This window comes from Chlorocebus sabaeus, chromosome 5, assembly GCF_047675955.1.
Source record: "Chlorocebus sabaeus isolate Y175 chromosome 5, mChlSab1.0.hap1, whole genome shotgun sequence".
Classification (NCBI taxonomy): Eukaryota; Metazoa; Chordata; class Mammalia; order Primates; family Cercopithecidae; genus Chlorocebus; species Chlorocebus sabaeus.
The window spans coordinates 2,125,098-2,150,071 of record NC_132908.1 but is presented as its reverse complement, the minus strand read 5'-3'; the positions used below and the strand labels follow the sequence as shown (position 1 = coordinate 2,150,071).

Sequence of the window (24,974 nt, the reverse complement as noted above, 5' to 3'; positions counted from 1 at the left end):
GATCTGTGGAGAGAAGTTGACACCACCTAGGGTTGCCATGTTCCTCTCTAGGGAGGCAGCCATGGGGGAGTGATACCCACACACCTGCTGAGGGTTCTGGGCCCTGCTGAGTCTCTCAAGCTCTAGCATCTGCTCTAGAAGTGGATTTTTTTCAATATATGAGACAGACGCTTCAGAAAACACAACTTTATTCACTAGGACTGAAAACAAAGGCTTGCGATCAACAGGCCAAGTTGAGTGCAAGGTGGAGCGTGCTGGGAAATCACAGACCTCAGCTGTGGCCAGGCCGGGCTGGCAGTTGTCGTTTTCTGGTGTTTCTCTGATTTCCCACGTTTTATCACAAGGCCACAGGCATCCTCCAAGGTCACTGAGGAAAACCCTATTGCTGTTTGAGCCAGAGCCTCCTAGAGGGTGGACCCGGAGCAGGTAGCTCCCAGGACACACAGATGCACAATATGATTAGCAGTGAAGCCCTCTGTCGCAGGCTTGGGCAGGCGACCTCCCTTACCTGCCTGAGCAGTGTGTGTGGGTGAAGACATGGCTTTTCTAGGGTTAGGCACTGTGCGTGGTGCAAGCCCCAGCCCTCCCTCACCTGGGTGTGCCCAGGAGGGGGCAGCAGAGCACCGTGGCAAAGTCTGTCCACATGCCGCGCCCCCTCCCGTGCAGAAGACTGCTTTTCCACAGTGGCCAGTGTGCGGGCCACGGGCTCTCAGAAGCCTGCTTGTTGGGACTGCTGCTGGGAGGAGGAAGGGGCAAGGCTTGACCTGGAGCTCCTGGAAACAGACACTGTTATTGGCCACTGGGCAACAAAGTCAGAAGGGCCTGGAGACCGTCTGTCCAGCCTTTTGGGGGCTGGGCGGCTTCCTCCAGAGGACTGAGCTCAGCCAGGTTCAAGGGCGGCAGCAGGAGGCCCCGCGACCCTCCCTCTTAACGTAATCGTGCAGCCGGAAGCGTGGCTCGCTGGGAGTCTTCATGGAGCGCTGCTTCAACTCCCTGTGGAGTGGGGGTGACAAGGGGACACAATGGCCTGGACTCCAATAAGAGGGTTTAGGCCCTGTGCTGGGGGAGCCCTGGTGACTGGCAGGACTTACTTTGCTATGGCTGTGAAGGCCAAGTCCACGTTGAGGCCCGTCTTGGCGCTGGTCTCCATGAAGGGCAGCCCATACTCCTGTAAACAGCTGCTGCCAGCCAGGTGGTGGCCTGGCAGGGACAGCCCAGGCTCGTGGCCTCCAGGGGCAACCCCTCACCACCCCCCTGCCTTGACTCACCTTGGCCAGCTTCTCCCCGTCCTCCCTCTTCACCACACGCTCATGGGCAGAGTCCACCTGGCCCAGGCACAGGGTCTTGGTGACAGCTGGCCCATGGTTGGCCCCTGCCCCCTCACCTGCCCTGCCCTGTGACCCAGGTGAGGACAACCGGGCCTCCCACCTTGTTCCCCAGCAGCATGAGCGCCACGTCGTGCTGGGCGTACTCATGGATCTCGGCCAGCCAGGCCTGTGGGAGGCAGCAGACCAGGCTGGGACTCCCTCCATGGCTTTCCCCATGCCCCAGAACTTTGGCCCTCCAGGTCACACTGTACCGGGCACCTGTCTTTATTTCATCTTTTTTTTTTTTTTTTTTTTTTTTGAGACAGAGTCTTCCCGTTGCCCAGGCTGGAGTGCAATGATGCAATCTCCATCTCCTGGGTTCAAGCTATTCTCCTCGAGTTCAGAGAACCTTGGGAGGGTTCAGCCTCCCAAGTAGCTGGGATTACAGGTACGCACCACCACACCCAACTACTTTTTTGTATCTTTGGTAGGGACGGGGTTTTACCATGTTGGCCAGGCCAGTCTCCAACTCCTGACCTCATGATCTGCCCACCTCAGCCTCCCAAGGTGGTGGGATTACACGTGTGAGCCACCATGCCTGGCCCATTTTATTTTTTTGAGACAGTTTGGCTCTGTCGTCCAGGCTGGAGTGCCGTGGCACAGTCTTGACTTACTGCAACCTCAGCCTCCTGAGGAGCTGGGATTACAGGTGTGTGTCACCACACCCGGCTAATTTTTGTATTTTTAGTAGAGATGGGATTTCACCATGTTGACCAGGCTGGTCTCAAAACGCCCGACCTCGGGTGAGCCACCATGCTTGGCCAGGATACCTGTCTTTAGAAGTGATAACCCCACATTTACCACATAGGGAAGCCCACCTTACAGGTCTCTTACGCAGAGGGTCCTGTTGAAGGAGCTGGAATGGCACTCAGGTCCACTTGGGCCACCTCCAGCCCAGAAAGCTGTCATTTCCCTCCCCCTACTGTCAGTGGGGTCCTTTGGAACCCTGATGCCATCTACCAGAAGGAGGTTGGGGTGGGTCAGGCCGTATCAGGGCCCTTTCACCCCACCAGGAAGGCCACTGACCTGGATGTTGTCAAAGGAGGCCTTGTTGGTCACATCGTAGAGCAGCAGCAGAGCTGGGGACAGGGCAGCGAGGACATCCACCATCACCTGCACTGTCAGGTGCTCAGACCCGCCCCTGCCCCCCCAACCAGCCCAGGTACCCAGGGGCTCACCATGAGCGTCACGGTAGTAGGCATGGGTAACACTGCGGAACCGCTCCTGACCAGCTGTGTCCCACATCTGCAGCGAACAGGCACTGGTCAGGCTGTCCAGCCCCTCCCTGGCATCCCCTGTCCCCCATCTTGCCCTCTGCCAATCACCTTACCTGCAGCTTCACCTTCACACCATCCACGTCCAGAACTTTGTTCTGAAACAGACAGAACCAGGCAGCTCTGGCAAGGGCCGGGCCCAGCCTCTATCCCCACTAGCCTCACTACCACCCCCTCAGAGTCCCATGGCTCTCCTCCCCGCCCAGCTTCCCGTCCCCTAAGACCTCCCAGCTCCCAGGTCCAGCCCAGCCCCTGCAGGGTTCCCTTAAACCAATTTGGCCTCACCCACACCTGCAAGTGCGGGCCTCTCCCCGCAGCTCTTGTGCTGACTTATTTGAACTCATGATCCCACCAGTCCTCTTACTGACACTGCCTCGGTTTTCCCATGTGCAAATGGGTGCCAGTCACATGGCTGCTGCAGTAACTAACGAGCTGCAACGCCTCAGCCTCCCCAGTAGCTCTTTTTGCTAATTTGAAAGACTCTCAGGATGGCTTGAACCCAGAAGTTGGAGGCTGCAGTCCACCATGATCACCGCTGCACTCCAGCGTGGGCGACAGAGTGAGACCCTGTCTCAAAAGAATAAAAAATTACAAGTCTCTTCTTGCTGGGATTGTCAGGGCTGGGCCTGGGCCTGGTGCTGTCGGACCCAAGGCAGTAACCACAGATCCCAGAACTGCCTGGCAGCGTCCCAGGCTGGGTCCTCCCAGTTAAGGACTAGACGTAAGGCAGGGAGTGGTCTAGCCCCAGTCCATCTGCTGGGGTGGGGGCGGGGGGCTTCAGCCGCAGCCTGAGGTCCGGGCCAGCTGGAACGCGTGCCACCTCCCTCAGCCTGAGCTCCTGCTGTCAGAGTGCTTCTGGGTCTCCCGGGAACCAGGCAGGGCCATCTGCTGGGCTGGGGAGGACACCGCCTTCCCTAGCACCCTGAACAAGAGTGCGAACCAAATGGCCTCACCTCTTACCACCCACCCGAGAGCCAAGAGGGAGGTGGGGAAGTGGGGACCAGATAGGACTGGCCTGCCCCCCTCGGGCACTTCAGTCCTCTCTCCATCCCAGAGGACTTGAGGGGAACTGGAACCCCCAGACAGGGTAGAGAACAGCTCCCCAGACTGAGGGAGCCCCTTTTCCTGTCCCTGGGACAGCCCTCCCTCCATCCTCCCTCTAACTGGCTCTAATTAAAGGGTGAGAAAAATGCAAAGATTTGCTGAGAATACGACAGCACCTCAGCACAAGGAATTCGGGCTGGTGGTGGAGGGGGTGGCCTCCTCACCCAAGGGCAGGGTCCTCTCCCCTAGGCAAACCCTGGAAACACCCTCGCTCAGGCTCTGCAGGGAGCACGTGCTCCTAGGGCCCGGCAAGGCCTCTGTACTGAGGCAGCACTGCTGGCCCCAAGTGGACATGCCCCTTGACTTCCTCTGACCCACCACCCTGTGGGCAGCAGTGTCCACCTCCCCCAAGGCATAGGATATGGTCCCTGGTAATGCCAGCCCCTGGCACAGGGCAACTAACTCTGCTTGTCGGGTGTAGCCACCAGCCCAGGTGTTGGGAGGTGGAGGCGGGCAGCTTGGTGGCTAAGGCATTCCACCTGGGGTCCAGGAGTACCACGGGGATCACAGAGAACTTGCTGCTCAGGGGTACCAGCAGGACATGGGGTGATGTGGGGCCGGGCCAGGGCCTCCACTCACCCGGAAGTCAATGCCTACGGTGGAGATGAACGTCCCCGCCAGGAAAGCGCCGTCCTTGAATCGCACTAGCAGACAGGTCTTCCCCACGCCTGAGTCCCCCACCAGCATGACCTAGGACAAGCAGGAGGGTCAGGGAGAGTCCGGTCTGCCCTGAGCTGACCTGGTCAGAGGGGTTGCAGGCTCAGCGGAGCCAGGGACCCCGATGGGCTGGACACCCAGCCTCTACCTCTGAAAGACTCAAGTCGCTCTGTCCTCCTGCACAGTGGCCATCTCAGTAGGGAACGAGGGCAGCCACCTCCATCTTGGACCCTCCCTAACGTCCATACCCCTCAACAGTGGACAGCAGGCTTCATCTGGGAGGGGAGCAGATGGTGTGGCAGCTAGGGACCTCCTAAGAGACTTGGGGAGGCCTCTGCCGGGGGCTTCTCCACATCCCAGTAGGGACATGACCCCAGCAAGGCTCAAGAGGAATTTGCCCCATTAGGGTCAGATTTTTTTTTTTTTGAGACGGAGTCTCGCTGTATCGCCCAGGCTGGAGTGCAGTGGCCGGATCTCAGCTCATTGCAAGCTCCGCCTCCCGGGTTTTTACGCCATTCTCCTGCCTCAGCCTCCCGAGTAGCCGGGACTACAGGCGCCCACCACCTCGCCCGGCTAGTTTTTTGTATTTTTTAGTAGAGACGGGGTTTCACCGTGTTAGCCAGGATGGTCTCGAACTCCTGACCTCGTGATCCGCCCGTCTCGGCCTCCCAAAGTGCTGGGATTACAGGCTTGAGCCACCGCGCCCGGCTAGGGTCAGATCTTGACCTGAGGAGGGACCTGGGCCAAGTCTGAGGATGGGGGGGGGGGGGTGCAGGTGGGGAGCAGTCAGGCCTCCCCGAAACCTGTGCTACCAAACCTAAAGATGGTCCTCCCAGCCCCCTGCCAAGTCCACACAGCCTCTGCCTTGGTCTGGGGTCCCAGGGTTCCCTATCCATCTGGCAAACCTCTTCCCCCCAGTGGGGAAAAAAAAAAAAAAGGCCCACAGCCCCTGGGTTGAGGGAGGGCAGCATATGGGAAATGGTGAGACCCCGGGCGGGGCACTGATGGTCGCAGGACCCCTTGTGCCGCCATGCCGGCTGGGGGTGGGGGACAGGCCCCGCCAGCTGTTGGATTCCCCAGACCTGGGATGGACAGCTGTGTATGTGCACGATGCATCATGTAAGCCCCAAGGGGTGCCTCCCGCGTCGGCTCCGCGCCCTGGGGCCGCGGGCCCTGCATCCCCTCTCTGACCCCCAACCCTTGGCTCAGACTGGGTGCCACCTGCTGCGCTGGCCTGGGAGGCGGGTGTCTGGCTCACCTTGAAAGCGACGTCGTAGAAGTCGCCACCGCCGCCAAGCGAGGGCCGGCCAGGCTGCAAGGGCCCGTTGGGCGGCGCGTCGGAGCCGGGACGCGCAGTCCCGGAGCGCGCCGGTCGGGGCCCGTTGGTGGCGGGCAGCGTGGAGGCAGCGGGGGTGCTGGCCCCCTTGCTCTTGGGGGTCTTCTTCCTGGACATGGCGGGCGGGCGCTCAGTGTGCTCCCGCTGCAGCCACCGTGCCCCGGGCCGTCCCGCTCCCTGCGCCCGCCGAGCCCGACCCGGACCCGAACCCTTCCCCCGGCGGCGGCGGCAGCGGCGGCATCATCCCGGGCGCCCGGCTTGCGCCCCGCCCCCGCCGCTCCACGGGCGCACAGCCACTCAAGCCCGGCCTCCTGCCGCCGCCGCCGCCAATGCCGTGCGCAGGGCGGGGACATGCAAATAACACCCCCGCTCGGGGCGGGTCAGGAGGCCCGGGCCCCGCCCCGCCCCCCGACCGCGACCCAAGCCCGCGGCTGCCTCGGGGTCTGGAGCCAGCTGTGAGGTGGCAGGCCTGGGCCAGGGGTCACCCCGGGATCCTGAATCCCTTCTGCTGGCTGCACACCACCCCAGCTCGGTGACCCCCAAACTGGACTGCCAGACCTGGGAGGAGGGGGTGTCCTGAGATGTGGGTGCTGGGGCAGAGGGCCCGCATGGACGGGCACCGCGGGCTTCTGTTCCCTTAGCTCCAGATGCCTGGTGCTTGGCCCGCTGCCCTTCACTGCTCCGTCCCCTCCAGGGCAGGCGGGTCCGGGAAGCTCCAGCCCTCGCTTGGCAAACACGCCCGGCTACTGGGGCAGGCACCCTGGACTCGGGTGACAGCTGGTCACCGGGAGGACACAGGGGGCGTGGCGATCTCCCCCGCAGCTTCTGCCTGCTGCGCACGCCTGGGGATCCGCGGGAAAGAGGAAGTCGCTGTCGCAGCCAGCCCCTGGCCCCCTGAGGGTCCCCTCCCATGGAACTCTACCCTCAGGATCTGAAAGGTGGAAGGCAGAGTCCCCTGTCCAGGCTGCGTGGCTGGCCCCTTGCCCTTCCCCTCCAGGTTCAGACCTTCAGGTAGCCAGGGCTGATTCTCCAAACCCTAAGCTGGTCCGGGGCAGGCCCATCTCCCCAACCTGGGCTGACTGGAGCTCTGTCGGCCCCTCTCACAGAGAAGATGGGACTGCAGTGGTCAGAGCTGGGGCCCAGTGGTGCAGAGGGGTGGTGTCCTTGGCATGCAGGGGCTTCTTGGTGCTTCTCTGGGAGCTGGAGAGATGACCCGGCTGTCCCCGGAAACGTGACAGCTGTCACCAGGACCTTGGGCCTTTCAGAGGCCTACTTCCTCCTAGCTGGCAGTGCCTAGAGCCCAAACAATCAACTGCCTCTCAGGTCAGAGGCCTGAGAAAACACAGATGGAGGGACAGTACCCAGCGGAGTGATTCCTCGAGAGGGCCTGGCAGAGGCCGTGGAACACCGCTACACTGAGCGCTGTTGTGTGCCAGGCACATGACCTCTTCAAAGTTATCCTGTAAGGTGGGTGCTGCCCCAAGTGTCCATATGGGGAAACTGAGGCTCAGAAAGGCAAGGAGGGCTGTCCAAGGTCAGCAGGCTAGGAAGGGCAGAGCTAGGATTTGCTCCTGGGAACTCCAGCTCCAGAGAACATCAACCATCCCATGGCAGAGATCCCTGTATACTCAATCCCCAGGGACCTGGCAGAGCTGGGGGTCAAATCGGGAAGCCCTCTCAGAACCCGCCAGACCTCCCTTCCTTGTCTCACTCCTCCGGCCCCCCAGCTCTTCCAGACCAACCCCCAGTGTGTGTGCACTGGGCCTGGGCAGAGGTATTTGGCTTCTGCCGCTGCAGCCCTGGGGACTCCAGGTGTCCACCCCCTACAAGGCCTCCTTCAGGATGACTGGCCCAGGGTCTGAGCTGGGGGCCTCAGCAGCTGCTGTGCACTGGCCCCGGGGTCCTGGGCAGTGGACTCCCAGTCCAGTGGAGTCCCTCCTGCCAGCTGCTGCTCAGGTATCCCCAGGGCACAGGCAGCAGGAGGAGCTGGGTGCAAGTAGGGCATCCTGCAGGGGGAGGAGTGTGGATGGGGCCCCCAGGAAGAGAAGGAGGCAGGCGCGCCGGAGAAAGTGGGAGGCCAGGCGGGGAGGGGAGCCTTGAGCAAGCAGAGGAAACGGGCTTGTGCTGGCAACCTTTAAAATTAGGAGAGTTTACGTAAAAATCCAAGTCTCTGGTTTCTCTTGAAAATGGGGAGCTCTGGGTGCCTGCATCACAGACCCCTCTCTTGGCTTCCAGCAGGCCTCGTAATCTTTGATCATTATGCCTCTTAGTTGCTGTGTTTGCCATCTGTTTCACCCTCTGGAGTGTAAGGTTTCTGGGCACAGGAAGCAGCTTGTCTTGGTCACTGCTGTCCCCAGCAGCCAGCTCTGGGCCTCCGTAAGTAGTTGTTAAATTGGTGAAAGAGGCCAGGTGCGGTGGCTCACGCCTGTAATCCCAGCACTTTGGGAGGCTGAGCAGGCAGATCACTTGAGGCCAGGAGTTTGAGACCAGCCTGGCCAACATGGTGAAACCCTGTCTCTACTAAAAATACAAAAATTAGCTGGGCATGGTGGCACATGCCTATAATCCCAGCTACTTAGGAGGCTGAGGTAGGAGAATCACTTGAACCCAGGAGGAGGAGGTTGCAGTCAGCTGAGATTGTGCTGTTGCATTCCAACCTGGGCGACAGAGTGAGACTCTGAAAAAAAAAAAAAAAAAAAAGAAAGACAAGAAAAAGAAAAAGAAATGTGATGTAGAAACACAGGCCTCACTTCAGGAGGATATGCCTTGCTAACAAAGATTTAAGACAATGTGATCAGTAGTGAGGGCAAGGCTTTTGGAGGAGGGAGGGTTTGCACTGGGCTTTGAGGATTGAGCTAGAGTCTGACATAAGAGACAAAGAAAGTCGCGAGGTGGAGGGAGTGAATATGTATAGGCTGAGAGGACTAGCAGGTGGGCACTTTGTGCCGAGGTGGCCGAAGTGTGGTCCAGTTCCTTGGAGGAAATGGGAGGTAATCAAGCTGGTAAGGTAGGACGGGGTCCGCTGGGAAGGGAAATCTGAGTGTTATTCCTAGGAGCTTGGAAATTGTACAGTGGGAAGTAGGGAGCTGTGCATGGCTTTTGAGCAGAACAACAGAGGATACTGTGCTACAGGAATACTGGGGACTGGCAGGAGGGAATGGATGGTGGATCCTGTGGGCCTGGGAATGAGTTGATGGGGGTTGTAGTCACCCAGGGGAGGGGTAATAGGAACAGAAAGGACCTTCAGGAAAGAAGCTGTAGGCCTGGAGAAAGGGAAGGGAGGGTCAGAGTCCATGCCCATGGGGCGGAGACCAGTGGGATGCTGAGGTGGATTAAAGATGGATTAAATGGGGCCAGGAGTGGTGGCTCACTCCTGTAATCCCAGCACTTTGGGAGGCCAAGGCAGGCGGATCACGAAGTCAGGAGATCGAGACCATCTTGGCTAACACAGTGAAACCCTGTCTCTACTAAAATACAAAAAAAAAAAAAAAAAATTAGCCTGGCGTGGTGGCAGGTGCCTATAGTCCCAGCTACTTGGGAGGCTGAGACAGAAGAATGGTGTGAACCCGAGAGGCGGAGCTTGCAGTGAGCCGAAATTGCACCATTGCACTCGAGCCTGGCTGACGGAAAGAGACTCCATCTAAAAAAAAAAAACTAGAACAGGTGGCCAGCGAGGGCAAGGCAGGGACCAGCAAGTGCAAGGCAGGGGCCAGCGAGGGCAAGGCGGGGACCAGCATGGTGGGAAAGGTCAGCAGGGATGCCTTGGGATGTCCAGTTTCTTGGCATCTTCAGACTTGGAGAAGAGAGGAGTCCTGTAGGCCAGGGCAGGTCCCTGAGACAGGGCCCGAGGTTGAGATGGGCCTTGGGAGCTGGGGGTGGAGAGTGAGGTCCGTGTTCCCCTGGGAAGGGTGCTACAGCCTTTGACCCTTCTGGTGCAGAGCTGACTCTGCCAGGGACAGGAAGATCTCCACAGGTTCCTGTACTCAAGGGGAGGGAGCACCCTCGCTCTCCTTGGGGCCTTGCTCTGGGACTTTCGCTCCTGTTACCCTCTGACAGCTCGGCCCCCTGGCACTCTCGCACTGTGCCCTCTAACTCCTGCCAGTTCCTTCTGACTGTTCTGGGTGTCTGGAGGGATGTGTGCTGTGAGCCCCCAGCCACAACGACCCGAGACCCATGGACCAGGACAGTCTGTCTCTGGCTCCCATTTTCCAGCATGTTCCCTACACTCTGCCCCAGAGTGGGGCCCTCAGGCTGGCCCTTTTGTGCCTGGAGAGGGGGTGCAGGCACAAGTGAGATCTCCTCAGGCTTCCGGGCTCTGCCAGGAGCCCCACCCTCCAGGGAGCCTGCCCTGGCTCCTCCTGCCCCACTTCTGGCTCCCTGGATATTCACCAGCCCTTCCCCAGCAGCTGCATGGCATCTGTACCAGTCTGTGAGCCTCCTGAGGACAGGGCCCTGTCCTGCCTACTCCTGTTCCCGCTGGACACTGGAGGGAGAGCTCTGTGGCTGAGCAGCAGAGAGCTGGGCTGGACTTCAAGGGGCTCTTAGCAAGCCAGGGAGTGGCAAAGCCCCCACGGCCTATGCCCCCAGGGCACCTCCCAAGACCATCCTCTGGAGCTCAGCAGTCTGTGCCCTCTGCGGGGTCCACAGCTTGCTATGTGCCCCTGGGCATGTGGCATTCCCTGTCTGGGCCTGCTCCCCTCTCCATGATATGAGGGGGCAGGAGGAGCCGATCTCTGAGGTCCCTTCCAGCTCAAACACCTTATGTTCTACCAAATTCGCGTGAACGTTGCCATGGAGACGTCGGAGGAACTGCGGCAGCACTGAACGCGACTTCCACCCGAGAGAGGAGCACTGAGTCACCCCAGCACGTGGGTGACGTCACAGGTAAGCTCTCCCTGGTGTCCAGGCATGGAGCAGCCTGGTGTCCTCCTAAGAAGTCACCCCCCCTTCAGCCTGCTCACATGGTGGCCCTGAGGCCCTGCCGGGCGGGTCGTGAAAAGCATGTGTCTATCCCTGCCCGAATGGGGACCCTTTGTTGCCTGCAGATGTGACCACAGTGACTCAGGTGCTCCCAGACGGGAAGGCGGCAGAGGTGATCTGCCACACAGAAGATGAGCTAACCGGGGAGTCATGTGCGCCTCTGTGGCTGTCAGAGCGGTATCCTCACTCCTACGGAGCCAGTCACCTGCTCTCAGCAGTGCTGGCTTCCTGCCCCTGAGCTGAGGGCGTCCGCTTAGCCATTGGAGGAGTCAGCATCAGGGCTCCCGGCTGCAGGCTCTCCTGGCAGCCTCGGAGTGACACACATGGCCTCATGGCAGGTGCGGGGATCCCTGTCGATGAACAAAACAGACCCCTGCATAACCATAACAATCACTGACTACCCTGGACTGCACCAAGTGCTTTCCTTGCAATGTTTCTATTGTCTTTTTTTTTTTTTTGAGACGGAGTCTTGCTCTGTCACTCAGGCTGGAGTGCAATGGTGTGATCTCGATCTCGGCTCACTACAACCTCCGCCTCCCGGGTTCAAGCAATTCTCCTGCCTCAGCCTCCTGAGTAGCTGAGATTACAGGTGGCTGCCACCATGCCCAGCTAATTTTTGTATTTTAGTAGAGACAGGGTTTCACCATGTTCGCCAGGCTGGTCTTGAACTGCTAATCTCAGGTGATCCACTGGCCTTGGCCTCCCAAAGTGCTGGGATTACAGGCATGAGCCACTGCGCCCGGCCGTCTTTTTTTTTTTTTTTTTTTTGAGACGGAGTCTTGCTCTGTCACTTAGGCTGGAGTGCAATGGTGTGATCTCGATCTCGGCTCACTACAACCTCCGCCTCCCGGGTTCAAGCAATTCTCCTGCCTCAGCCTCCTGAGTAGCTGGGATTACAGGTGGCTGCCACCATGCCCGGCTAATTTTTGTATTTTAGTAGAGACAGGGTTTCACCATGTTGGCCAGGCTGGTCTTGAACTGCTAATCTCAGGTGATCCACTGGCCTTGGCCTCCCAAAGTGCTGGGATTATAGGCACCCACTACCACACCTGGCTAAGTTTTTTTTTTTTTTTTTTTTTTTTTTTTTTTTTGAGACGGAGTCTGACTCTCACCCAGGCTGAGTGCAGTGGTGCGATCTCAGCTCACTGCAAGCCTCGCCTCCTGGGTTCAGGCCATTCTCCTGCCTCAGCCTCCCGAGTAGCTGGGACTACAGGTGCCTGCCACCACGCCTGGCTAATTTTGTGTGTGTGTATATTTTAGTAGAGACAGGGTTTCACCGTGTTAACCAGGATGGTCTAAATCTCGTGACCTCGTGACTGCCCACCTCAGCCTCCCAAAGTGCTGGGATTATAGGCGTGAGCCATCGTGCCCGGCCACGCCCGGCTAATTTTTGTATTTTAGAGACAGGGTTTCACCATGTTGGCCAGGCTGGTCTTGAACTCCTAACCTTAGGTAATCCACCTGCCTCGGCCTCCCAAAGTGCTGGGATTACAGGTGTGAGCCACCGCTCCAGCCTTTTTTTTTTTTTTTTTGAAATAGAGTCTTACTCTGTTATCCAGACTGGAGTGCAGTGGTGCGGTTCTGACTCACTGTAACCTTGAACTCTTGGGTTCAAGCAAACTTCCCACTTCAGTCTCCCAGCTATGTTTTAGTTTTTTGTAGAGATGGGGGACTCACTATTGTCCAGGCTGGTCTTGAACTCCTGGGCTCAAGTGATCCTCCCGCCTTAGCCTCCCAAGATGTTGGGATTACTGGCGTCAGCCACCCTGCCCAGCCTTGTTTTCTAAGGGTCTAAATTAAATCACAATTACCTGATTCTTCCCCATTTGATAGAACTTGTCCACAAAAAGATCTGGATTAAGTGTCTTTTCCTGACATGGCTTTTGATACGTTTTCAATGTGTTCTTTTGTTGTTGGTCTATTTGGGTTTTTATTTTTCTCTAGAATTGGTTTTTACAGTTTGTAACATATAATCATCCCATATAGATTTCATAAATGTAGGCAAATAATTGCACATAATTTTCTTTTTTTTTTTGAGGCGGAGTCTCGCTCTGTTGCCCAGGCTGGAGTGCAGTGGTGCGATCTCAGCTCACTGCAAGCTCTGCCTCCCGGGTTCATGCCATTCTCCTGCCTCAGCCTCCCGAGTAGCTAGGATTACAGGTGTCTGCCACCACGCCTGGCTAATTTTTTGTATTTTTAGTAGAGATGGAGTTTCACCGTGTTAGCCAGGATGGTCTCGATCTCCTGACCTCGTGATCCGCCCACCTCGGCCTCCCAAAGTGCTGGGATTACAAGCGTGAGCCACCGCGCCCGGCCGCACATAATTTTCTTTTTTAATTTTCAACTTTTTTCATCTCTGTGAATAAAACCTTCATTCTTCATCTGAATGTCCCATATTTTCTTTTTCTCTCTCCTTTTCTCTCTTTCAGTCACACTTACCAGAATTTTTTTCTAGAAAAATCTTAGCAACTATATCTATTAAATAGCTCCATTTTATTCATCAATTCTACTCGTTTTTTTTGTTTGTTTGTTTCTTTTGTTCGTTTGTTTAGTAGAGACGGGGTTTCACCATATTAGCCAGACTGGTTTCGAATTCCTAACCTTGTGATCCACCCGCCTCGGCCTCCCAAAGCACTGGGATTACAGGTGTGAGCCACCGCACCCAGCCCTACTCTTTCTTTTAAAATAACTAATTTCTGCTCTTTACTTTCTAATTTCCTTCCATCTTTTTTGGGGGGTTTATTTTACAGTTTTTCTAGAATGCTGAAATCAATAATTTATATATTGGCTTGCTTTTTCATGCTGACTAATAAAAATAAGTGATGTTATTCGTTTCTCTCCATGTATAATTTTGCATCCCCATAGATTTTCTATGATGTGTGTTCATTACTATTCATTTTTCTTTTTTTTTTTTTTTTGAGATGGAGTCTCGCTCTGTCGCCCAGGCTGGAGTGCAGTGGCATGATCTCGGCTCACTGCAACCTCCACCTCCAGGGTTCAAGTAATTCTCCTGCCTCGGCCTCCCTAGAAGCTGGGACTACAGGGAAGTGCCCCCATGCCCTGCTAATTTTTGTATTTTTAGTAGAGACAGGGCCTCACCACGTTGGCCAGGTGAGTCTTGAACTCCTGACCTCTGGTGATCTGCCTGGCTTGGCCTCCCAAAGTGCTAGGATTACAGGCATGAGCCACTCCACCCAGCCTATTCATTTATATATGCTCTAATTTTTATTTATTTATTTTTTGAGACAGGGTGTCACTGTGTTGCCCAGGTTGGGGTACAGTGGCACGATCTCAGCCCACTGTGACCTCCCCATCCCGGATTCAAGCGATTCTCCTGCCTCAGCCTCCTAAGTAGCTGGGATTACAGGCATGCACCACCACACCCAGCTAATTTTTGCATTTTTAGTAGAAATGGGGTTTTTCAATGTTGGCCAGGCTGGTCTTGAACTCCTGACCTCAAGTGATCCACCCATCTCTGCCTGCCGAAGTACTGAGATTACAGGCATGAGCCACTGTGTACCCAGGCATTTATTTAGTTTATTTTTTGGGGGGGTGGGTAGACAGGATCTCTCGTGAATTGCACATTTTTTAAGTATAGAATTGGATAAGTATTGACATATCTGTACACCCATGAAACCATTGTGGGTGCACGTCAATCAAGAAAAGGTACACATCCATCACTTCCCTTTTTTCTTTTATTTATTTATTTTTTGGGACAACATCTCACCCTGTTTCCCAGGCTGGAGTGCAGTGGTGTGATCATGGCTCACTGCAGCCTCAACCCCCTGGGCTCAAGCAGTCCTCCCACCTCAACCTCCCAAGTAGCTGCAACTTCAGGTGCGCGCCACCACGTCTGGCTAATTTTTCTGTTTGTTGTACAGACGGTGGTCTCACTATGCTGCTCAGGATGGTCTCCCAGTCCTGGGTTCAAATGATCTTCCCACCTGGGACTACCACAGTGCTGGAATTACAGGCATGAGCCACTGCGCCCAGTCCATTATTTCCATCTTTACCTTTCAGTGATCTGGGCTGTCAGGGTGTCCAGCTGTCCTGTGACCCTCTTCGGATGGTTCTTCAGGCCTCTCTACTCAGGTGGGAATCTCTGAATTAGGGTGTGCTTGTGGGAGCTTCAGTTGTGATCTGGGTTCAAGATTTGATGCAGTGAGCAAGCGAAAGTACCCACGAGAGCCTCTAGGGGGCGGTGGTGGTTAAGGCCACGTTCTTTTTTTCTTTTCTTTTTTTTGAGATGTAGTCTAGCTTTGTCGCCAGGCTGGAGTGCAGTGGCGCGATCTTGGCTCACTGCAAGCTCCGCCTCCCAGGTTCAAGTTATTTTCCTGCCTCAGCCTCCTGAGTAGCTGGGATTACAGGCACACACCACCACACCCAGCTAATTTATGTATTTTTAGTAGAGACGGAGTTTCACCACGTTGGCCAGGATGGTCTTGATCTCCTGACCTTGTGATCCGCCCGTCTCAGCCTCCGAAAGTGCTGGGATTACAGGCATGAGCCAGTGTCCGGCCAAAGGCCACATTCTTATCTAAGCTTTTCCTCTGACCTTGCTTAATATCTGTAATGCCAACATAGTTAACAAGCCCTGTTTTGTGTACAGTACAGCTTATTAACTGTGCTACTCAAAGTCTCTATATCTTTACTGACTTAAAAAAATTGTCTCTTTGGCCAGGCATGGGGGTTCACACTCGTAATCCCAGCACTTTGGAAGGCCGAGGCAGGTGGATCACTTGAAGCCAGGAGTTAGAGACCAACTTGGCCAGCCTGGTGAAACCTTGTCTCTACTAAAATTACAAAAATTAGCCAGGTGTGGTGGCACATGCCTGTAATCTCAGCTACTCATGAGGCTGAGGCACGAGAATCACTTGAACCTGGGAGGCAGAGGTTGTGGTGAGCTAACACCACTGCTCTCCAACAGCCTGGGAAACAGAGCGAGACTCTGCTCCAAAGAAAAAATATTGTCTCTCTCTTTTTTTCTTTTTTTTTTTTTTTGACAGGATCTCACTCTGTCATGCAGGCTGCAGTGCAGTGGTGTAATCATGGTTTACTGCAGCCTTGACTTTCTGGGCGCAAGTGAGCCTCCCACCTCATCCTCCCAAGTAACTGGGACCACAGACGAGCTCCGCTATGCCTGGCTAATTTTTTGTTTGTATTTTTTGTAGAGATGGGGTCTCTCTCTGTTGTCCGGTCTGGCCTCAGTGATTCTCCTTCGTCGGCCTCCCAAAGTTCTGGGATTACAGGCGTGAACCACTGTGCCCAGACAAAAATTGTCTACTTGATCTGTAAACCTCAAGAGAAGGTGTGATAAACCCTCCTGCAATGTTTTTGTTTTTCAAAATCTTCGTTTTTCACAGTTTAGCTTCGTAGGCTGATGTTCTATTTTTTTTTTTTTTTTTTTTGAGACACAGTGTTGCTCTTGTTGCCCAGGCTGGAGTGCAATGGTGCAATCTCAGCTCATCGCAACTTCCACCTTCTGGGTTCAAGCGATTCTCCTGCCTCAGCCTCCCGAATAGCTAGGATTACAGGCACTGCCACCATGCCCCGCTAATTTTGTATTTTTAGTAGAGATGGGGTTTCTCCATGTTGGTCAGGCTAGTCTCAAACTCCCGACCTCAGGTGATCCGCCTGCCTCGGCCTCCCAAAGTGCTTGGATGACAGGCGTGAGTCAGCGCGCCCGGCCAATGTTCTATTTTTGAGAGCACAACGGTTCATAATATATTCTACATAGGCTATACCTGTTATTGTGTAGAAAAACAGACTCTTTACCCATTTAACACCTTTTGCCTTAGGTTTATTTTTCTGGTATCAACAATGGCACATTTACTTTGTGTTTGCAGTTTCCTGTCTTTTTTTTTTTTTTTTTTGAGACAGAGTCTCACTTTGTTACCCAGGTTGGAGTGAAGTGGCACGATCTCAGCTCACTGCAACCTCCCCTCCCGGGTTCAAGCAATTCTCCTGCCTCAGATTCCCGAGTAGCTGAGACCACAGGCGTGTGCCACCACGCCCAGCCAATTTTTGTATTTTTAGTAGAGACGGGGTTTCACCATACTGGCCAGGATGGTCTCGATTTCTTGACCTCGTGATCCACCCGTCTCGACTTCCCAAAGTGTTGGAATTACAGGCGTGAGCCACTGTGCCTGGCAATTTTTTTTTCTTTTTCTTTTTCTTTTTTTTTTTTTGAGATGGAGTCTCACTCTGTCGCCCAGGCTGGAGTGCAGTGGGGTGACCTCGGGTCACTGCAACCTCTGTCTCCCAGGTTCCAGCGATTCTCCTGCCTCAGCCTCCTGAGTAGCTGGGATTATAGACACCCACCAACACACCTGGCTACTTTTTGTATTTTTAGTAGAGACGGGATTTCGCCACGTTGGGCAGGCTGGTCTCCAATTCTTTGCCTCATGTGACCCGCCTGCCTTGGCCTCCCAAAGTGCTGGGATTACAGGTGTGAACCACTGCGCCTGGCCAGGTTTTCTTGTTTCTTTTCTCCTCTTCTAGTTTTCCCCTTTTAGGCTAACAATTATTAACTGTTAATAAAAACCCTCAGGTCTGTATTTTATCAAGAAACATTTCCCTAATGTCTTCCTCCATGAACCAAACAAGATCTCTGGCACATTTTATTTGCTCTGTCTCACCACATGGTTTTTGTTTTTTTGTTCTTTGTATTTTGGGATAGAGTTTCACTCTTGTTACCCAGGCTGGAATGCCATGGCACAATCTCAGCCCACTGTAACCTCCGCCTCCCGAGTTCAAGCGATTCTCCTGCCTCAGCCTCCTATCTGGGATTACAGGTGCGTGTCACCACGCCCAGCTAATTTTTGTATTTTTAATGGAGACGGGATTTCACCATATTGGTCAGGCTGGTCTCGAACTCCTGACCTCGTGATCTGCCCACCTCAGCCTCCCAAAGTGCTGGGATTACAGGTGTGAGCCACCGTGCCTGGCCTAATTTTTGTACTTTTGGTAGAGATGGGGTTTCCCCATATTGGCCAGGCTGGTCTCGAACTCCTGACCTTGTGATCTGCCCGCCTTGGCCTCCCAAAGTGCTGGGATTACAGGCATGAGCCACCGTGCCTGGCCCACATGGTTTTTCAAATAGTTTAGAATTTCATTTCCAGATCATGAATTTGCTTCTTTAAACCAATGTCTTTTCTATTTCAGAAATCCTTCCTAAACAATTGCATTTTACTCCACAACCACCATCAAAGAATCATTGAGACTTGGTTAATGTGTTTTGCTCATTTGGCAGCAGTTTCTTGTGGCTGTATCTTCCCTCCACTGGAGTCTTTGAATCTTACGTCTGTCATCTGACTGCAATTAAAAGCTGGGTTTGGAATACAATCGCAGCCCTACCACCCACCTGCTGTGTGACCTGGTAAATGTCTTTCTTTTTTTTTTTTTTTGAGACGGAGTTTTGCTTTGTTGCCCAGGCTGGAGTGCAGTGGCACGATCTCTCGGCTCACTGCAACCTCTGCCTCCCAGGTTCAAGCAATTCTACTGCCTCAGGCTCCCGAATAGCTGGGATTACAGGCACCTGCCACCATGCCTATCTGATTTTTGTGTAGAGATGGAGGTTTCACCATGTTGGCTAGGCTGGTCTCGAACTTCTGACTTTGTGATCCGCCCGCCTCGGCCTCCTAAAGTGCTGGGATTACAGGCATGAGCCACCGCTCCTGGCCAGTTCTTTTTTTCTTTTTTCCTTTTTTTTTTCCGAGACAGGGTCTCACTCTGTTGCCCAGGCTCGAGTGCAGTGGCACAATCACGGCTTACTATAGCCACTGCCTCCTGGGCTCACATGCTCCTCTGGCCTCGGCCTCCCGAGTACCTGGGACTACAAGCGTGAGCCAGTTTGGCTAATTTTGGCTAATTGTTGTAGAAACGGGGTCTCACTATGTTGGCCAGGCTGGTCTCGAATTCCTGGGCTCAAGGGATCCACCTTCCTTGGCCTCCCAAAGTTCTGGGATTACAGAAGTGAGCCACTGCGCCCTGCTGGCAAATTTCTTAAATTGTCTGTGCCTCAGTGACTTCCTTTAGTAAAGGGAATAATTGTAGCACCTTTTTCCTAGAGCTGTGAAGATTCAATAGAATAAATAAGGCAATAAATGAATGGATGGGGAATGAAGGATGTGGGTTTCCTCCCTCTTGTCTTTCAATAAGCTGCTCTCACCATCAACCTCCCGTTGCCTGTTCTCTCTCTCTTCCACCTCTCTTCCTCTGTCTCTCTCTTAGCCGGGAAACCTGAGGTAGGGAAGCGTGGAGTCAGCGGGAGCATCGGGAGGTTGCGGACACTGATTGGGGACGCTCACGGAGACAGTCGGGGAGAAGGATCGGGGTGGGGCCTGTGGCTGTTGCAGGAGGAGGAGGAGGAGCCCGCGGCCCGGCCCACACTGCCGCAGAAGGGCGGGGCCAGGTGGCGCCCCGCCCACCGCTTCCCGCCCACGCACTTTAGCCTGCAGTGAGGCGGAGCGAGAAAATACCTCGTCCACCTCGCGCCTCTGCCGACTCTGCAGTGCGACGGGCGGAGCTTCAGGACGCCCCGCCTCCTGTTCCGCCCCACGTCGTATGCGACCCGGAGACGCGTGGGGCGGAACTTCCGGACGCCCCGCCCTGCTGCCGACCCTGCGGAGCTGAGGGTGAAGCCTTCGGATGCCCGTCCCTCATCGCTGGCCCGGTCGCGCTGAGGCGAAGGGGGCGGAGCCTGCACCCGCCCCGCCAACCTTCGCCCCGCCCGCCTCGCGCCGCGCGGGGAGGAGGAGGAGGAGCCGCAGCCGGGCCCGCACTGCAGCGCCAGCGCCCGAGCGGGCGGCCAAGCTCCTGGAGCGGCCTGTCCCCGAATCCCGAGCGGGCGTCGCTCAGCAGCCGGTCGCTCAGCAGCCCCATCCCGCTCCGCGCCTGCCATGCCGTCCGCGGGCCCCGCCTGAGCCGCGGCCTCCGCGCGCGGGCGGGCCTGGGGACGGCGGGGCCATGCGCACGCTGCCCTGACGATGCCGCCCGCGGCGCCCGCCCGCCTGGCGCTGGTCCTGGTCCTGGGCCTGGGCCTGTGGCTCGGGGCGCTGGCGGGGGACCCCGGGCGCGGCTGCGGGCCCTGCGCGCCCCCCTGCCTCTGCGGCCCTGCGCCCGGCGCCGCCTGCCGCGTCAACTGCTCGGGCCGCGGGCTGCGGACGCTCGGTCCCGCGCTGCGCATCCCCGCGGACGCCACGGCGTTGTGAGTAGCGGGCCCAGCGGGACCCGGGAGAGGCCGCGGGGCGGGCGGGCGTGGGCGCGTTCCCTGGCCCGGTACTGGAAGCAGGACGCGAGCCAGGACGCTCCCAGGGCGAGGCTCCGGCGCGGGACGGCGGCCCTGCTAAATAAGGAACGCCTGGAGCTGCGGTTGGCACGGTCTCGGGGAGCCGAAAAACCCCGGGTCTGGAGACAGACGTCCCACCCGGGGGCTCTGCAGACGCCAGCGGGGGCGGGGCGCGGAGGCCGCGCTCAGCTGAGAGGACAAACAGTCGCTAATTGGAGGGGAATTGGGATGCGACCTGGGGCTGCGGGATACCCTGGGAGGTGGGGATGGCTGTCAGGGGCGGTAGGGAAGACTTTCAGGAGGTGTCTGGACAAGGATTTGATGGATGTGCAAGAATTGGCCTGATGCTTAGGAAGGGGCGATGAGGTGGGTCCAAAAGAAGGGGGCGTAAACGTTGTGAGCAAAGACCGTGAGGCTGGAGGCTGGCCACGGGAGGTGGGCTTGCGGGTGGGCTGGGGTCATGAAGGGCCTCAGGCGCTCTGCTGTTGGGTTCCAAGGCTATCCTGAGAATAGGGGCGTGGGGGGATTGCTGTGAGGGATTAAAGCCTTGTCATGTTCGCTTTCTGGACATAAAAGCAACAGGTGGCCTTCGTGGAGTCGCTGCCCATAGCCAGGTCTGTGCCAGGCTCTTGTTGGGGGTCGTCATACGGAATCCTGACCCTGACTCTCTGAGGCATAGTGACTGTGGAGATTTGCATTTCACAGATGAGGTAACAGGTTTAGAGAGGTGACACGACCTGTCCCAGATATCACAGTCAGGACAGGACCTGTCCCAGGCATTACAGTCAGGGCAGGACCTGTCCCAGGCATCACAGCTGGGACATGCATAGCAGGGGTATGGAACTGAGGTGCTCAGGATCCAGAGTTGGGTTGAAAAGGGCACAGGGGTCTAAGATAAGCAGACAGTTGTCACCAGCACTGGGGAGTCTCAGGGCCAGTCTGATGCCTTGTATTTCCCAGGCTCCAGGCTGCTCCCTGGAACGCTGTGTCTCCCTGGGTGCGTGCTGGATCCCTGGGGAATGTGGCACATCCCCAGACTAGCTGAACATTGGGTGGGTCCTGGCATTTGGTTTTGTAATGTTTCTGGGTCACTCCTGCCTGTGGCCACCCTTCCTTAGGGTAGCCGTGTGTCCTTGGGACTTTGCTGGTTGGTCTCGAGGGCGGGAGAAGAATGGATTCTCCTGGACCCGTGGAGCCCGTACGCCTCTGGGCCACACTGCTCCTGCGCTCACTGACTGCTGAAGCGTGTGTCTTGTGGCCGTCTCTGTGAGATGGCCTCCTCCTGCCTGGCAGCAGCGCCCACAGAATTGTATCAGACCTACCCACCCGTTGTTTCTGATGCTGTAGCCGAGGGCTCCTCTGTCTGCCAGTCTGGTCACTGGGGGCTCTGTCGAGGTCCTGCACCTGGGGTTCCTGCTTCCCAGCACCTGGTGGTGTCCATGTGAGCAGCCCCTCAGGAGCTGTCCAGGAGAGTAGCGCGCTGGTGGCGGCTGACCGGAGAACAAGGCCGGGGTCTCCAGGCCCTCAGCACAGCAGTGGAGCCCCCACCCTCGCCCCTGCCTTGTGGTGTTCCCTTAAGCTCTGGTCCTGGGTTTTGGAGGAGGGGGACCCTGGGAGTTGGTGGCCTGTCCCAGCCTGAGCTGGCAAGATTCCAATTGCCAGGCCCCTCAACTGTGCAACAGGGTACAGGGTGACCTCATGTGGACCTCATGTGTTCTGTACACACCTGGAGCTGCCGCTGGGAGAGTTCTGGAAGGTGGGGCGAGGGGACCCATGGGACACTGGGGCCTTGGGAAGGATGTTAAGGCCCTGGCTGGCCCCTGAGGCCACCCTCTGTGCTGTGGAGGCTGCCCAGCCATTTTGCTGTCTATCCTGCAATCTCCTCCTCAGGGAGATGGCTGGGTTTTCCCCAGGGGAGAGGGGCCGAGCTGGGGAGGTCGAGGACACAGATCACAGCTGCTGGCGGGTGTTTAAGGGCCCAGGAGCATTGCTATCTGGGTAGCCCCAGCAGCCTTCCTAGGGGGCTCACGCAGGTGCCTCTCTACTTGTGGCTCCCCGTCTGCTGAAGCTCAACAGGGACAGCTGTGTCCAGTCCCCGATGGAGGACAGCCGGGGCTTCTGAGGCCACAGCCTTCCTTGGGTTAATGATGATGCTGAGAGGTGGCAGCTTTTGGAAAAGATGGCGCACTGCAAAATGTGCTGCTCCGCGTGGCTGGGAGCTTCGTGGGGAGACGTGGGCAGAGCTGTGACTGACTCATGGACCACCCACCCCATAGCCTGCCCTGCCCTCCTTGCCCCTACCTTCTCCTTCCTGACCCATGTTTTGAACCAAATTCCTTTTCTTTATCTGCAAGCATTTTGGAGGGCATGGCAATACTGCAGACCCACCTAACACAACAAACAATTCCTTAATGCCACCAAAGGCCTGGTGTGTTCAGATTTTTGGTTTAATAGTTGGAATCAGGAGCCAAATAAAGTCCACACAGTGCAGTTAGTTGATGTCTTCTTTTTTTTTTTTTGAGACAGAACCTTGCTCTGTCTCCAGGCCGGAGTGCATGATCTCAGCTCACTGCAACCACTGACTCCCTGGTTTAAGTGATTCTCCTGCCTCAGCCTCCCATGTAGCTGGTAGCTGGGATTACAGGCATGCACCACCACGCCTGGCTAATTTTTGTATTTTTAGTAGAGAGAGGGTTTTACCGTGTTGGCCAGGATGGTCTCAATCTCCTGACCTCGTGATCTGCCCACCTCGGCCTCCCAACGTGCTGGGATTACAAGCATGAGACACCATGCCTAGCCAATGTATTTTAAAAATACATACTTTTTTTCCTTTTTTTTTTGAGACGGAGTTTCGCTCTTGTTGCCCAGGCTGGAGTGCAATGGCGTGATCTCGGCTCACTGCGACTTCCGCCTCCCGGGTTCAAGCGATTCTCCTGCCTCAGCCTCCTGAGTAGCTGGGACTACAGGCGCCCGCCACCTCGCCCGGCTAGTTTTTTGTATTTTTTAGTAGAGACGGGGTTTCACCGTGTTAGCCAGGATGGTCTCGATCTCCTGACCTCGTGATCCGCCCGTTTCGGCCTCCCAAAGTGCTGGGATTACAGGCTTGAGCCACCGCGCCCGGCCCATATATGTGTCTTTAAGGCTGGTCAAGCAAAGCAGTGGGATTGGAGAAAGAACAAAGAATTCTACCTGGCTGTGATCAATTCATTGTAAACACCACTGTGCTTGGACCAGCCAGCTGATGTCTTTTGTTTTGTTTTGTTTGAGACGGAGTCTGGCTCTGTCACCTAGGCTGGAGGGCAGTGGTGTGATCTCAGCTCACTGCAACCTCCGCCTCCCGGGTTCAAGCGATTCTCCTGCCTCAGCCTCCTGAGTAGCTGGGATTACAAGCGTGCCACCACGCCCGGCTAATTTTTAAAAATATTTTTAGTAGAGACGGGGTTTCACCATGTTGGTCAGGCTGGTCCCGAACTCTTGGCCTCAGGTGATCCACTTGCCTTGGCCTCCCGAAGTGCTGAGGTTACAGGTGTGAGTAATGTCTTTTATTTATTTATTTATTTATTTATTTATTTATTTATTTATTATTTTTGAGATGGAATCTTGCTCTGTCGCCCAGGCTGGAGTGCAGCAGCACCATCTTGGCTCATTGCAAGTTCTGCCTCCCAGGTTCATGCCATTCTCCTGCCTCAGCCTCCCGAGTAGCTGGGACTACAGGTGCCCACCACCACACCTGGCTAATTTTTTTGTAGTTTTAGTAGAGACGGGGTTTCACCGTGTTAGCCAGGATGGTCTTGATCTCCTGACCTCATGATCCGCCCGCCTCAGCCTCCCAAAGTGCTGGGATTACAAGCGTGAGCCACTGCCTGTCTTTTAAATGTCCGATGATGTCTAGGAGCTTCCCTTCCTCTCTTTCTCCTTGTGCAATTTGTTGAAGAAACTTGACTCCTGCAGCCTGGATTTCCCACTGTGTCTTGGGGGTGCCACCTCCGCGGTGTCACCTCCGTGGTACTGTGAGTGTGTCCTTTGTGTTTCTTGTAAATTGGTTATTGGAGTGGATATCCCATTGTCCCAAAGGTTGTCCTGGCTGGCATTGCCCTAGGTGTAGATGTCATTGACTCAGGGCCGCCTGCTCTAAAGGCCACTTCCTGGTGCTGGGTGCCACTCACCCTGGCTGGGGGGTCACCTGGGTCTGCTGCCGTCTAGCGAATGCTGGGGTCCAGGACTGGGCACATACGAGGGACTTGGTAGGTGCTTGGTTCACTGATGTAAAATATTGGGGCACCCAGGGCCTTGCCCTTTCCCACCTGCATCCCTGAATGACAAGAGAGTGTCGGGGAGTGTAGGGGTGGGAGGCACAGCCCCCGGGGTCCCTGCCTGGGATTGGCGTCGGGGAAGATAGGCATTCTGGAGTGACCCCTAGGCCTGATGCCTTAGAGTGCAGCTGCCACAGGCACGGCTGCCTTAGGGGCTGACAAGGCCACGGAAGGGCCTCCTGCTCCTATTTCTGGTCCCTGGATCCTGGGAGCGAAGACTAGGGATTGTCACCAAGGCCTCCATGAGCCCTTACCAGAAGGAGGGCTGCCCTTGAGGGCTCTGTTATCACTGGAGCCCGCGTTCAAGCAACACGCAAATGATTCTCCAAGGATAGAGATAGATGATGGGGAGAGGGCTGGCCTGGAAGGACCCCCAGTGCAGGTGACACTGAAGCCAGGTTTCAAAGCTCTCTCTGGCCCAGAGAGAGTCCCCAAAGGGCAAGGTGACTGGGGGGCAGGGGCAGGGCCTCTGTCGGGAGAGCCTAGGAGAGGCCCGTGTCTTCTAGGAAGAGCCGAGCCCTGGCAGCCAAGCGGAGGTGGTGGCGAGGACTTGCATCCTGCATGTCCCAGCTGGCCTGTCCTGTGGTCCCTGAGCTGGGTCCCACATGGCTCCCGCACTCAGGCATTCAGAACGTGCATGCGTGGGAAATGGTA

General features: G+C 56.0%; 2 protein-coding genes across 6 annotated transcripts in view; one reads left to right on the top strand and one right to left on the bottom strand.

The window, feature by feature from the left end:
* Positions 1-178: 178 nt before the first annotated feature.
* On the bottom strand, positions 179-8,213 carry RAB26 (RAB26, member RAS oncogene family). 5 transcript variants are annotated; one of them, XM_007982362.3, is made up of 10 exons: positions 6,297-8,213; positions 5,661-5,847; positions 4,325-4,435; positions 2,698-2,739; positions 2,546-2,612; positions 2,394-2,446; positions 1,429-1,494; positions 1,269-1,325; positions 1,092-1,168; positions 179-993 (listed from the first exon to the last, which is right to left on the bottom strand). In XM_007982362.3, the coding sequence occupies exons 3-10, from the start codon at positions 4,430-4,432 to the stop codon at positions 891-893; spliced, it is 573 nt and encodes a 190-aa protein (XP_007980553.1). In that variant the 5' UTR covers positions 4,433-4,435; positions 5,661-5,847; positions 6,297-8,213; the 3' UTR covers positions 179-890. The 5 variants fall into 5 exon arrangements, with proteins under 5 accessions (XP_007980553.1, XP_037845920.1, XP_007980541.1 ...); XM_037989992.2 differs by having other exon boundaries at positions 1,092-1,325; positions 6,297-6,472; XM_007982350.3 differs by lacking the exon at positions 6,297-8,213 and having other exon boundaries at positions 5,661-6,282.
* An 11,060-nt stretch (positions 8,214-19,273) lies between these two features.
* PKD1 (polycystin 1, transient receptor potential channel interacting) overlaps positions 19,274-24,974 on the top strand; it is a 47,763-nt gene continuing 42,062 nt past the window's right edge. The window contains 1 exon segment of the mRNA XM_007982143.3: positions 19,274-19,926. Within this exon segment, the coding sequence (XP_007980334.3) occupies positions 19,706-19,926 (221 nt within the window). The 5' untranslated portion in view covers positions 19,274-19,705.

Excerpts from the sequence above, each read along its gene's own strand:
- RAB26 (XM_037989991.2), bottom strand. The coding sequence starts at position 5,855 with ATGTCCAGGAAGAAGACCCCCAAGAGCAAGGGGGCCAGCACCCCCGCT. Across the intron at positions 2,740-4,324 it reads CCGTAGGCATTGACTTCCGG|AACAAAGTTCTGGACGTGGA; the intron begins GTGAGTGGAGGC and ends TGTCTGTTTCAG. Across the intron at positions 2,447-2,545 it reads CTACTACCGTGACGCTCATG|CTCTGCTGCTGCTCTACGAT; the intron begins GTGAGCCCCTGG and ends CCCTGTCCCCAG.